At 40.1% G+C, this 13,278-nt stretch overlaps 1 protein-coding gene across 5 annotated transcripts in view; it reads right to left on the bottom strand.

Annotated features, from left to right (window-relative positions):
* The window catches only part of LRBA (LPS responsive beige-like anchor protein), a 706,265-nt gene that overhangs the window by 5,848 nt on the left and 687,139 nt on the right, over positions 1 to 13,278 (bottom strand). For all 5 annotated transcript variants that reach the window (XM_070611607.1, XM_070611606.1, XM_070611608.1 and 2 more), the window contains exons 54-56: positions 9,668 to 9,769; positions 5,498 to 5,694; positions 1,160 to 1,311 (exon numbers count right to left, since the gene is read on the bottom strand). In XM_070611607.1, coding sequence (XP_070467708.1) covers positions 1,160 to 1,311; positions 5,498 to 5,694; positions 9,668 to 9,769 — 451 coding nt within the window. The remainder of the gene's footprint in view (positions 1 to 1,159; positions 1,312 to 5,497; positions 5,695 to 9,667; positions 9,770 to 13,278) is intronic.

Raw genomic sequence — 13,278 nt, 5'->3', positions numbered from 1 at the left:
GAAAACAGGGATTTGAACAGATATTTGTATGTCAATGTTCATAGCAGCGTTATTCACAATAACCAAAAGGTGGAAACAGCCAGAGTGTCAACGGATGAATAGATAAAGTGTGGTATATACATTCAATGAAATATTATTCAGCTGTAAAAAGGAATACTAAGTGAAATAAGCCAGACACAAAAAGACAAATATTGTATGATTCCACTTATAGGAAGTACCTAGAAGAGGCAAATTCATAGAGATAGATGGTAGGATTGCAGTGAGCTGGGGAGAGGGAGGATGGGGAGTTATTATTAATGAGCAGAGCTTCTGTTTGGGAAGTAAAAGGGCTAGAAGTGGATAGTAGTGATGGTTGTATAACAATGTGAATGTACTTAATGCCACAAAAAAATGGTTTAAATGGCAAATTCTATGTTATGTATATGTTACCATAATAAAAAAAAATTAGGAACTAAAATGAGTGACTGTATATTAAGAGGGAGGAAATAAGATACCAAATAAAGATTATCTCCCAAAATTTACCACTTGAGAGGTTTTAGGAAGCAAGCTGAAACTTTCAATGGAATCGTTATGGACAAAGATACAGGCATTTTACATTAATGTATACTGCTCTTAAAATTTTATTTAAGGGGCTGACCCAGAGGCATAGTGGTTAAGTTTGGTGTGCTCTGCTTTGGTGGCCTGGGTTTGCGGGTTTGGATCCTAGGCATAGACCTACACCACTCATCAAGCCATCATGCTGTGGAGGTGACCCACATACAAAATAGAGGAAGAGTGGCACAAATGTTGGCTCAGGGCTAGTCTTCCTCAAGCAAAAAGAGGAGGATTGGTGACAGATGTTAGCTCAGGGCCAATCTTCTTCACCAAAAAAAAAGAGAAAATGTACTTCAAGAAACATAAAAAGGTTATAGCAATGTAATCAGTGCCTTTGTTACTCAAATCCCGTCTATTCCTGGAGAATTCAGCCTTTGTCCAAGAGTAGCAATGCCATCAGAAAGAAAATCACACTTTTTAAAAAGTATCTTGGAAACCCCAATATTCATTGCCTTTTTGATTGCACAGGTGACCCCCACAACCCCGCCCATCCATCAGCCCATTTAAATAAATTCCCCCTGCAGTTTCTTATACCACCATGGGTAGACCATGATTCCACTGTTACCTCTGGTCATAAGACAGGGCCATGGCTCGGATTCCAGCATCGCAGCCTGGATAGGCAAAGAGCTGCTTGAGGTCAGACACCTGCCAGACCATGACCACGCCGTTGTCTCCTCCTGTGAGCAGGTACTGCCCATCCCGGCTCAGCTGGATGGCCTATGAGACACAGCAACATTCAGTAGAGATGTGGCTCTAGGAAGACTTCAGCCCCCCGCCCCATGCTTGATTAATCCCTACACGATGCCAGCTACTGCAGTGGAGAGACAGTGTGTATGTGTTCCTAAGGAGCTTTTAGGAAATCATGAGTCGTAGAAAACTTCTGCCATTTTCCAACAGTCAAATGGACAAAGTTAGGCAATGCTTGAGTTCTTTTGTGTTTTAAGGATGAGGTGGCAAACTCCCAGTTGTAGGAATACTATTTAAATGGCCCCTGTTGTAGGCTGGGACCAGTACTCTAAACATGAGGAGCCTCCTGGTGTCTCTTCAGTTGTACTGTGGGTGTGCTAAGCCCATTTTGTACCAAGGCTGAGAAGACGGTGCTGGCTGACCTCATATTCCCTTCAAAACACCGCTGCCTTTGGGGCTATGACCCTGTGGGAAAAGACCAACCGCTTTAGCACCTTCTCCAGGCCTGCTGGATTTTTACTCAGCTGGAAGACGACTCAGGGGAGGACCACAACTTCAGGGGTGACCAAACCCCAGGTTAAGCATTTTCTTCTTGCCCCGGGCCTGACTGCTTCCTGCCAGTGCTGAACAGTAAGTACAGACATGGAATGTGGTGTTCAATCCTGTAAAACGGGCCAAACCCAGACCGCTGCCTGTTTTTATATGACTTTTTACATTTTTTAATGGTTGAAAAGAATCAAAAGAAGAATACTATTTCATGACATGAAAATTATATCAATTCTAAATTTCAGTGTCTATAAATAAGGGTTATTGGAACATAGCCACATTCATGGCTACTTTCACAAGTAATTGCAACAGAATACAGAGCCTGCAACCTAAAATATTTACTGTGTGTCCCTTTACAGAAAAAGTATGTCAACTCCTGATAAAAAAGGTCCCTCCCTACTCTAACAGCTAATCCTATTACCCCTTCTCCTCCTGCCCCCTGCCCTCCACACCTTCTTTTCCTAGCTTATGAAGATACACACTTCTTTTGTTTAGGGGGCACTGGGAGTTCTAAAAGTTACTGTAAACACCTGTAATCTTATCCACATGGACATTGTGAAAATGGGAATACAGATTGTGCTAGCAAGCCAGAAAGAAAAATATCTAACTTCTGAAAAATATATTTACACTGTCCTGTACTCAGATTTTTATTATAGTTGCCTTGAGTCTTTAACCTTTGACAAAACTTTTTAAAAATCATAGAAAAGTAAGAACTGTTTCATAGCCGTTCAATTCACATTCATGTAAATGCTAACTTTTAGTGGTCTCTTAAATATATCTTATTCTCAAGCACACAAAAATACATCTAAGAAATAAAAAACCATGTGTGGAAGACGGTTACATATAAGAATTATTCTTTAAATCTTAACCAAATAAAAATAGTAGGATTTTTCAATGTAAGTAAAAATCAATATCCTTTGTCCCCATTCATTTCACAAATGGCCATCTCTAGGGAGTATCTGGGAACTGCAATGAAGACTAGAACAAATAATTATTTGCTACACTTATAAAATTCAGCTGATGAAAATCCATTAACCTTATGGTTGTGGTTCACTTGAGTTTTATATTTGAGGCTTTTTACTGGATAAGTGCTATATTAAAACATAAATTAAAACCATTAATCTTTACCTCTTTGTTCTAATAAAGAATCTCTAATTCTAGTTCTGTCTGGAATTAAATGAAAACTGGACTTTTAGGATTACACATTTATCAGCATCCAGAACATTTTAGTAAGCCAAGTGCCTGCCGAAGTGAAAAAATATCTAGTTGGCCTTTCTCGCGAGGATCCTGTCAAATTCCGCTGGAGGTAATAGCCAGGGTGACATTTACTGAATGGTACCCTATCTTCCACCCAAACCAGCATTCGCATGGTTCTTAATTCTAACACGCCTCCTCAGTATCCGGGTTGGGTTGGTACTAGAGATTTTACGAGAGCCCTAGAGACATGTTGATGTCATCCTCTGAAATCCTGAATGCCCTGGACAACGCTGTAGCTGCACTGGTTGTTAAGAAGGGACCAGAAGGCCACAGCAGTCTGCTGGGGACGATCACATCCTAAAACACAGCGTCCTCAGGAAAAGGAGAGAAATGAGTTCCTAAGGGTGAAATGGTGGTTATCCTGTGTTTAGGATAAAATAACTTTGCTGCTCTGTACAGGCTGCCAACTTAAATTTAAGTTAGTCATTAAGACATCTAAACATTGCCCAGTTGATGTGCCATGATATGTTAACCAAATGCCACTGAACAATCTGGCAACTAAATAAAAACAGGTGGGAAGCCTTGATTAGCCTAGAGGTTCCCCAGGCTGCCTGCCTGCAGGGTTCTTGGTATTTCAAAGAGACTTAATTGCCGGTCTGAGCTGATGACTAATTTGTTGCCATGGTCTCCTTTCCTTATACAGGCTCAGACTGCAGGACGGAGCTGGAGACTTTTGCTCTGTGATGTGTCTCATTCCCAGCCTGTGGTTTCCTTCCTTCCCGAGGCAGTTAGCTGTGAAAGTGTCAGTCTCTAGAGCCGTGGGCAGGTAGTGCTCATTTCAGGCAAGCTTGCTTTAATCACACAGTTGCCACCTGCAAGTTAGTATGATAAAGTGCAGGAGTGCTGGGAAAAAGGCAATGAATTGTTTAAGCCTAAAATCCAGTGGGGAATATTACAGGGGGAAAAAACAATGGCTATAGGGCAGAGAGAAAAGCATGTGTGTGTGAACAGTGTGCAGAAAGCCCCTACTACTGCCTCAAGGAACTTCCCAGAGCCTTTGGTACTAACTGAAATGCCACAGATATTGTTTCAGCCAGCAAGGGATTTCAAATTATTTTACAGATTTATTAGTGTAGCTGACAATATAATCGCAACTCAAAGTGACAGATTATCAACATTATTGTAAAGAAAAGAGGAAAGGAAAATCCTCTGATGTGTACTTGGTTTAAATGAAGGATTATGGGAAGGAAGGGAAAAATAAAAGCAGAGTGTGCGTGCATGCCTTCGTGGCAGAGGCAGTCAAAATGCAACGGAAAAAACTCAGAGAGGGAGGGAGAGAGAAGACAGCCAAGTACTGAATTAAGAAATCAATCCTGAGATACAGAAGCAGAAAGTATCCTTGATTTGATCAATGTAATCTATATTTAGGGATTTTGTTCCTTAATACTTCCTGACTGTAGTATTTACTTGAGAGAAGAGGGTGATCAGACTAGATCTCGGAAACTGGGAGAATTTATGTCATCTAAGCTGCCCTGGGTGAGGAAAAGCAGTGAGGAAAATGTCCAGAGCTGGCCCAGAGCCACACTTCAGAGGGCAGAGGCCTCTGCGACCCTCTTCCCACCCTCAACATGTCCTGAGTTCCCTCACTGTACACAGTTCACAGGCACCCCAACCCGGTCCTGGAAAATGATAGGAACACCACAGCCTTACTTTACCTTAACCTGCCCCGAGAAGTGGAGGTGAGAAAAGAAGGACCTTGGAAAGAGCAGTCCTCACTCTTTTCTTCAGCCTCTAATACTTGACGGAGCCCTGTCCTGAAAATGGGGCCAGACCCGCAAGGTCCACTAGCGTTACCATTTCTTGTACACCAAAAGGGAAAAAATGTTTGCCTAATTCACATCATAATTTGAAGCCCAACCCCGGTACCTTGGCAAATTTTGGTCTTATTATCCACAAAGAAGTGAAGTCTGAAATTAGATGCTAATCCTAAATAGTCATAATCCCTACCACTTCCGTCATCAATCTATTCAACTGTAAAGAGGAGACACTTTTAGGTGTAGTCTACTGCACTATTTTAGCTTTTTGATACTCAGAAAACAATAATGTGCAGTTAACTTTCTTAGATTAAAAAAACAAAACAAAAAAAACTGAGCTGTGCCATTGAAGTCACCCAAGATGTATTCACAAGGCCCTAACACAACCTCTTCTGCTAAAGGATCATCCTGGGCTTCACTTAGTGATCTCATGCACAGAACATTCCGGCTGAGCAATGCAGTTGGCACAGCTGGGACATGCTGTGGTCTGTGAAGTATATAAGCTTTGTCCGTTTGCTACCTAATGAATTTCTTTTGTTGTGGAAAAGAGACCTTCAGGGACTCAAAAACAGTGGTTTTTTTAGTGAACTCTCCCCCTCCTCACTTGCCACAACTTGAGGTAAAAATCCAGAATACTGAAAAGCCTATAAGACACTCACCCTTATGTTATCATCTGTTTCCATAGTGGCCTGGAGTTTTCCATTCACACTGAATGTACAGAAAAAGCCATTTTCATAGAATATGACACAATGACCCTCTCTTGAAGCCTGAATGAGTTTTGGTTTCAGACAGTTTTCAGGACCCTCCAAAGTCCTTAACAAGTCTCCATTCATGGAATGTATGAGACATGGTCCTTCTGAGGAAAGAGGAGAAACAAAGGCAAAATTAATTTTTTAATGAGAACAGACAAATGTGATCTGAATCTTGAGCACAGATCAAACAGGATTATAGTACCACATTACAGTTGTAGAAAGCCTTAAAAAATTATATATCTTTTATATAAGTATTTTGTAAAATCTCTTCTGTCTGCTGGCCAGATCTCACCTTCCACTTGGGAGAGGAGAAACCTGAGTCATATATGTTCAAATTTTCTCCTTAAGACAGGAAGTTACTTTATGAAATTCATTATGCCAAGAGATGATAAAAACTGGAGAAGTTGAGAAAGGAACTGGAGAAATTTCACATCCTAGAAAAGCTTTTAGGAAGGCTGGGCTGCAGTCAGGCACACAGTGACCCTCTCCCGCATCTTACAGGGGCCCGGATGGTGGCAGCACTGTGAGCCTGTGCGGGGAGAACTCACTGGGGTAGCTTCTGAAGGCCTGAGCCTTCTTCCTTCCCACTGCTCGTTACAATGAAAGAAGGTCCCTGGCAGTCCATGTTCCCCGCCGGCCCCCACAAATGAATTCACATAGAGATCCTTCTGCCACTTCTCCTTGGCAGCTGGGTCCACTTCCCTGCTATCTCCCTAAGCAGGCAGCAGCATCCACCACTTGGAGCTCCCCGGGATGACCATCAGGCTGAGATGCTTGAGGAGGACAGGGGAACTGCTAAAGAGCCCATACATATCAGAGCTTCTTCACTTTTATTTAGCGCCTGCCACATGCAAAGCAAAGAAGCAGTAGGTAACTAGAACTGCTTTTGTGATGACTAAGCTCCAAGAAACGTCTGAGTTGGACAAGAGGGGTAACTGGAGTATAGTATCTGCCCTGTTCCTCTCCAGACTAATCCAGCCATGGCTACATGGAGTCATTATCTGTTCCTCACCTGACTACTAAAAGCATGCCCTTTTGCAGATAAGGCTCTCAGCTGTTCCTTGACCACTCAGGGAGTTTCTAAGTTTTTAGCGTTCTCAAGATAAATACGTAGAGGCAGTCTTGGCACAGTTCCAGCATGCATGAATTTCAGTTATCACTCTTTAAATGACACCAGTCCCTCCACACCACAGTTCAAATTTCAGTTATCACAGTCATTACATAAAGTACACACTTCATGGCTAGCTCTTCAATCCACAAATCACTATGTAAATAACAGATGTGCATCATGATTGGTGACCAACCACATCACTTCTTTCAAAGTCTGAGTGGTCACTGCGTGTCTGTTACTCAGTTCATGCACAACAGCAAACTATGTAGTTGTGTTGCCTCCTTGTCTCCCAGTGATAAACCCCTATGACATTTTATAAAAATAGATAATCAAAAGAGGGTATTGGCCAACAAAGATGAAATTGCAGTAAGGAAATGAAAAGTGATAAAGCTAAAAGTGAAATTTGAATCAAACATAAATGGGGTTATAGAAGAAAGAGCTGACTGTGGGAAGGTTGATATTGCTGAGACACTGTAGATATACAGCTAGAGGAAATCAACGAAGGTGAACTTATTGACATAAATTAGCAAAGTGGTTGTGACAAAAATGTTGATGTCCAAGAAGAAGTGATGCCAGCAAAAACCGTCACATTCAACCCACCAACTGGGACAAAATATTTGTAAATCATATATCTGACAAGGGGTTAATCTCCATAATATATAAAGAACTCACAATACTCAACAACAAAAAAACAAACAACCCAATCAAAAAATGGGCAGAGAATATGAACAGACATTTTTCCAAAGAAGATATACAGATGGCCAACAGGCAGATGAAAAGATGTTCAATGTCACTAATCATCAGGGAAATGCAAATCAAAACTATACTTAGATATCACCTTATACTGGCTAGAATGGCTATAATCAACAAGAAAAAAAATAACAAATGTTGGAGAGATTGTGGAGAAAAGGGAACCCTCATATAGGAACCCTCATACACTGCTGGTGGGAATGCAAACTGGTGCAGCCACTATGGAAAACAGTATGGAGATTTCTCAAAAAATTAAAAATAGAAATACCATATGACCCAGCTATCCTACTACTGGGTATTTATTTAAAGAACTTGAAATCAACAATACAATGAGACTTATGTACCCCTATGTTCATTGCAGCACTATTCACAATAGCCAAGATGTGGAAGCAACCCAAGTGCCCATTGACTAATGATCAGGTAAAGAAGATGTGGTATATATACACAATGGAATACTACTCAGCCATAAAAAAAGACAAAATCGTCCCATTCCCAACAACATGGATGGACCTTGAGGGTATTATGTTAAGGGAAATAAGCCAGACAGAGAAAGACAAACACCATATGCTTTCACTCATGTGGGAGATAAACACACAGACAAAGAGAACAGTTTAGTGGTTAACAGAGAAGGGGTTGGTGGGGTGGGCACAAGGGGTGAAGGGGCACATTATATGGTGACTGATAAATAATAACGTACAACTGAAATTTCACAATGTTATAAACTATTATGACCCCACACACACAAAAAACCCCCCGTCACATTAAAGATATTAAGGGAACCCTAGGGGATATTTCATGAAATTGAAAGAACAGAAGATAAAATGTTGGAAGCTGACCCAAACTTAGAAAGGAGTATGATTAGTTGGTCAAGTTATAGGAAAGATTCTCACTCCTTAAGTCATATGAAGGGAAGGCAGCAAGTACTGTTCAGAGTACTTGTGATAAGTTTTTCACAAAGAAATAAAGTACTTTAATACTCAGTGTTTCTAATGTTTTAAATTACAGTGTACTAAGTAAATGTGAGTTTTACATTTTTTCACGTCCCTTTATATGTGTATGTATGTATGTGTATATGTTTATGTATATGAAACAAAAGAGAATTTTTAATGTTTTGACAAGAAATTTTAAAGGCTATAGGTCAATCATAAAATTTCCGATTGATTACTGAGATCACTTTGCGTGGTTCTAGCTTGCATGGTCATTTTTATGGTCATGTACTACCATGCAAAGCGAGGACAGTATGTAATATGGTATGTTCATTTTACATGTCTAATTTGGATCATATATAGTCCAAGAACTCAAGTTAGCTCAGGATATGTGAAATTATTGACATAAGAAGGAAAAAAGTCCAGTAGTTATAGAATTCTTACTATCATTATTACTATTCCATTGTTTTGACCAACTAAATTTTTAAACACAATTCTTTGAATATTTAATGTCTTGTTAGCTAGGCTAAATATTATAGTTCAAGATACAGATAAGGTGTCTCAAAAACTCCATGCTTCCCCATCAGATAAGCCTAAAAGACATTAGATTACAGGAGTTTTTTGTGTGTTCAGACCTCAGCTCAGGGCAGAGGGACAGAGAGATGGATAGACTATTACGAGGGGATAAGCAATGAATTGGAAACAGCTTTGTTCCTGGTCAGATCCTGATTTGTTGTGTGTGCTCTTGGAAAGCCTGCTTAATATCTTTGGCCTAAGTATATGATGATGCTACTAGGGCAAACGTCTAGGCAAACCAGCTTAAGTATCTTCCCACTCCATTCTCAATGCCATCCTAGCTCCTGCCTAGTTCTGGGATTTTTAAGTTAAAACAGACTGGGTCAGGAGTTTCCATTCAGGTGTGAGATGGAACCCAGCTCAGTCAGAGTCCAGAAGAATAAAAAAATATACAAAGATGTCCCTTGTTTCTGCCTCACTCTTTAAAGCAATGCTGTAAAACAGAACTTTCTGCAATGATAGAAACATTCTGTACCTGTGCTGTCCAATAGAGTAGCCACTAGTCATATCTGAACACTGAGCACCAAAAATGTGGCTAGTGCCACCGAGAACTGAATTTTTTATTTAATTTTAGTTAACTTAGCCCCATGTGGCTAATGGCTACCATAACAGACAGCACAGCTTTGGAGAAAAAGGTACCAAATTCATCTTCGATAATTTGTTACTGGAAAACACCAAAAATGCACATATTTTATGAAGGATCCACAGATTTACCTTTCGAACCACTTAACACCAGGCCTAGCTCAGCGCAGACAGCAGCACAAGTGATCTCATAGTCATGGCCTGTCAAAACGGCCCGAGGAGTGGTGGTCTCACCTTTAGGAAAAAGAGATAAACAGAACAATCAATTCAAGGTTATGCGGGGGATTACTTCCCTCTACTCAGCTCCCTCTACTCCGATTAAATAATCAAAACTTGTTCCTAGTTCCCATAATGTCTAAATTTTTAATTTATAGTTTGGGAATTTGTCCAAAAATCCTAAACTACATGCAATAGCTTGAGGACCACATGTTGCTAAATTTCTAATCCTTACATGATTATCAAGCAACAATCATTGAACAGTAAAATAAGACAAAAATCTCCATTATAAAATGTGTCAGATACTTTCCAAATACAAGTCCCCTGATTAGATGATTTATGGATGGATGATTATAAAAGTAGGGATTTTGGCTTAACTCACATTTCAAAAAGTGGCCTCTTCCCCTCCCTCCCCCTCTGTGGGCCACTGAGAACCCTGTCATAATGAAGATAGTCTGAACTAGGATTAATATCTCAAAGCAGCCCTGCTCTTAAATACTTATTATCTTTACTAAGCTTATGTATTTTCCTTATATACAAGTCTCACAGAGTATATTTCTCTATGGTTCATTCAAAGAACAGAGGAAGGAAAAAAACAAACTCTTACATGTAATTCTACTGACAGTGACTGAAAATTAGGGGACGGGGGGAAGAAGAGGGGACAGAGAAGGAGTCTCCAAATATGATGATGCTACTAGGGCAAACGTCTAGGCAAACCAGCTTAAGTATCTTCCCACTCCATGCTTCAAAACATTTTCCCAGATAGTAGAAGTCATCCTGTGTCTTTGTCTCAAACTAAAAACTATGGTTGGCTGATAAGGAACCCACACCATGAATGGCCCCGGCACAGAGAAGGAAAACAATAATGGGCTTGATTTGTGGCTTGATTCATGCCAAGCCACAAGGATAAACTGAATTCCATATTTAGCCTGAAGAATACTATTTTAAGACTGAAGTCCTCTACTTTATAGTCTCTAAGGACAAAGACACAAAAAGCCTTTATAGATGGGACTAGAGAGCAGGATTTTGTTAGCATTCTTAGATTTCTTTGATTTGGATTAGTTTTATAGTATGATTGATAAATGATACTGTGTAATCTAAGAGGCAAATGTGCCCAGAAAACAGGTCACTACCACCAGCTGTGGAACTCCGTGGAAAAGAACAACTTGTCATCCTAACCCCAGATTTGGCTATCTTTGGAACAGTCACCACTCGGAGGAGAGAGATCTGGTAGGTCAGGGAAAATCCAGCAGAAAGCTACTGTCATTGGAAAGGCAAATGCTGGCTGTCAAAAAACTTTAACTAACCTGCAAAGCAGTCGTTTTTACAATGGGTCAAGTCAATGGGTTCTCTCAAATTTTATGCTAAATATATGTACCTGCCTATGTTTTTCTGGGGAGATGGGGAGGGGAGGAAGGGAAGTAGGTTTTACTGAATACACATCAAAAACAGGTGTGGGGCCTCTACTGTGAAGACAGGGGCCTAGTTTCTGTCCTTCCAGCCCCACTTTGCCTGGAGCCTGCAGCTATTGCAGTCTAGTTATTACACGTAATTATTACAATGTATTTATTGGAGTACATAATGCACAGCTGTGTCCCCACAGTGTCCTTTATGGCCTTTGGTGACTATAGGTACTTCTGAGTGAGATTTAAGTAAAGGGGCAACATGTCAAATTTTGCACCGCACTGGCTGTGCCTTATGCAGCTAGATGCTGGAATTGGCCTACATGCAAGTGACAAAGGGAGACTTCAAATGACATATAAAAGGCAAGGGGATAAGTGGAACAAGGGGCTTGGTTTCATTTGATTCAAAGTTTAAAAACTTCTTTAGGGAGAGAAACCCACCTTAATTACAAAGTCTACTTGACATTTTCCAAACCAGAAAGAAATTTTACAACAGAAACCACTTTTTTTCTTAAAAGTATACAAATTCGGGAATTTTTTAAAGAAAAGAAGCAAATAATGTAAGCCAATCTGAACTACTTAGCTTTCTGTTAGAGATAAGCCTTGCTACAAAAATTAGAAATAAATGTTATGTTTTAAAAAGTTACCAATATTTTAGCCCTGATTCATGGTTTCCTCCTTTCCGGAGATGTTCTACATTCCATGAAAATACCATACGTTATTTTTGAAATTAGTGTCTAGGGCCAGCCCGGTGGCAGAGTGGTTAAGTTCACGTGCTCTGCTTCAGCAGCCCAGGGTTCGCAGGTTCAAATCCCAGACGTGGACCTAGACACGGTTCATCACGCCACACTGTAGCAGCATCCCACATACAAAAAACAGAGGAAGATTGGCACAGATATTAGCTCAGCAACAATCTCCCTCAGGCAAAAAGATGAAGATTGGCAACAGATGTTAACTCAGGGCCAATCCTCCTCACAAAAAAAGAAATTAATGTCTAATTATATCTATTGGCAATGTTTTTTTAAATCAAGAATTAAAATCATTAAGATCTAAGGAATATATTTTCAGTGTGATTGTTTCTTTTTATTTTCATAAGTTACCATTTTATGGGAGGGTGAGACTTGTGGGTTTTTTTCTTTTAAGGATTGGTACCTGAGCTAACATTTCTTGTCAATCTTCTCTTTTTTTTTCCTCTTCTTCTTCTCCCCAAAGCCCCCCAGTACATAGTTGTATATTCTAGTTGTAGGTCCTTCTGGTCGCGCTATGTGGGACGCTGCTTCAGCATGGCCTGATGAGTGGTGCCATGTCTGTGCCCAGGATCTGAACCAGCAAAACCCTGGGCCACCAAAGCCGAGCACGTGAACTTAACCACTTGGCCACGGGGCCAGCCCCAGAGATTTGTGTTTTAACTTGAACTGTCTTAGAATTCCTCAGTGGAAAATCAAGGTTTGAAGGAAAACTGATGGCAACTGAAAGCAATCTAAGTGTAAGCAAAGTAAACAAAGGACAGATGGATAATGGTGGACCCAGAGGACGTTATCACTTAAGCATGTGAATGCTAACTTTTCATTTTCTGGATCTTAGAATATTTTCTCAGGGACATGAGGAGGAAGTGAGAAGATTGCTGTCAACTGTATTTCTTTAATGTAAAAGAGTTGAAATACTGAGAATTTTTTATGACTATAAAGTTAGTTTAGGAAGCCTTACAATTAACTCCATAAAGTGGGTTAAGATATAAGCATTCTTTTTTGTAAACTCATAACTAAGAGTTTTATAAGTATGCTTTACTCGCAAAATACTAGTTTCCAATAATCCATACTATCCCAATCATTTTTCTCACCACAAATCAAAAGACATACACACATACTGCATAATTTCAAACTGAAAAACGATTTTTCTTTTCCTAGGGCCTGATCTTTAAATAAAGAACTGTTCAGTGCTGGGACTTTCGCTTCAAAGTTTGGCAGAAGGTTCCCCAACCCAGGAAGCAGGTTAGACAGTTCAGGAAATACAGGGGAAAGAAAAAAGAAAAGGAAAGTAAAGGAAAAGAAAAACAACAAATTAAAAGCATAAGGACAGACTTAGGATCATTGTGTTCTTCTCAGGTAACTGGTTTCACAAAGA

Source organism: Equus przewalskii, chromosome 2 (genome assembly GCF_037783145.1).
Source record: "Equus przewalskii isolate Varuska chromosome 2, EquPr2, whole genome shotgun sequence".
Taxonomy (NCBI): Eukaryota; Metazoa; Chordata; class Mammalia; order Perissodactyla; family Equidae; genus Equus; species Equus przewalskii.
The sequence above is the reverse complement of the archived record's forward strand: the minus strand, read 5'-3'. Positions and strand labels throughout refer to the sequence as shown.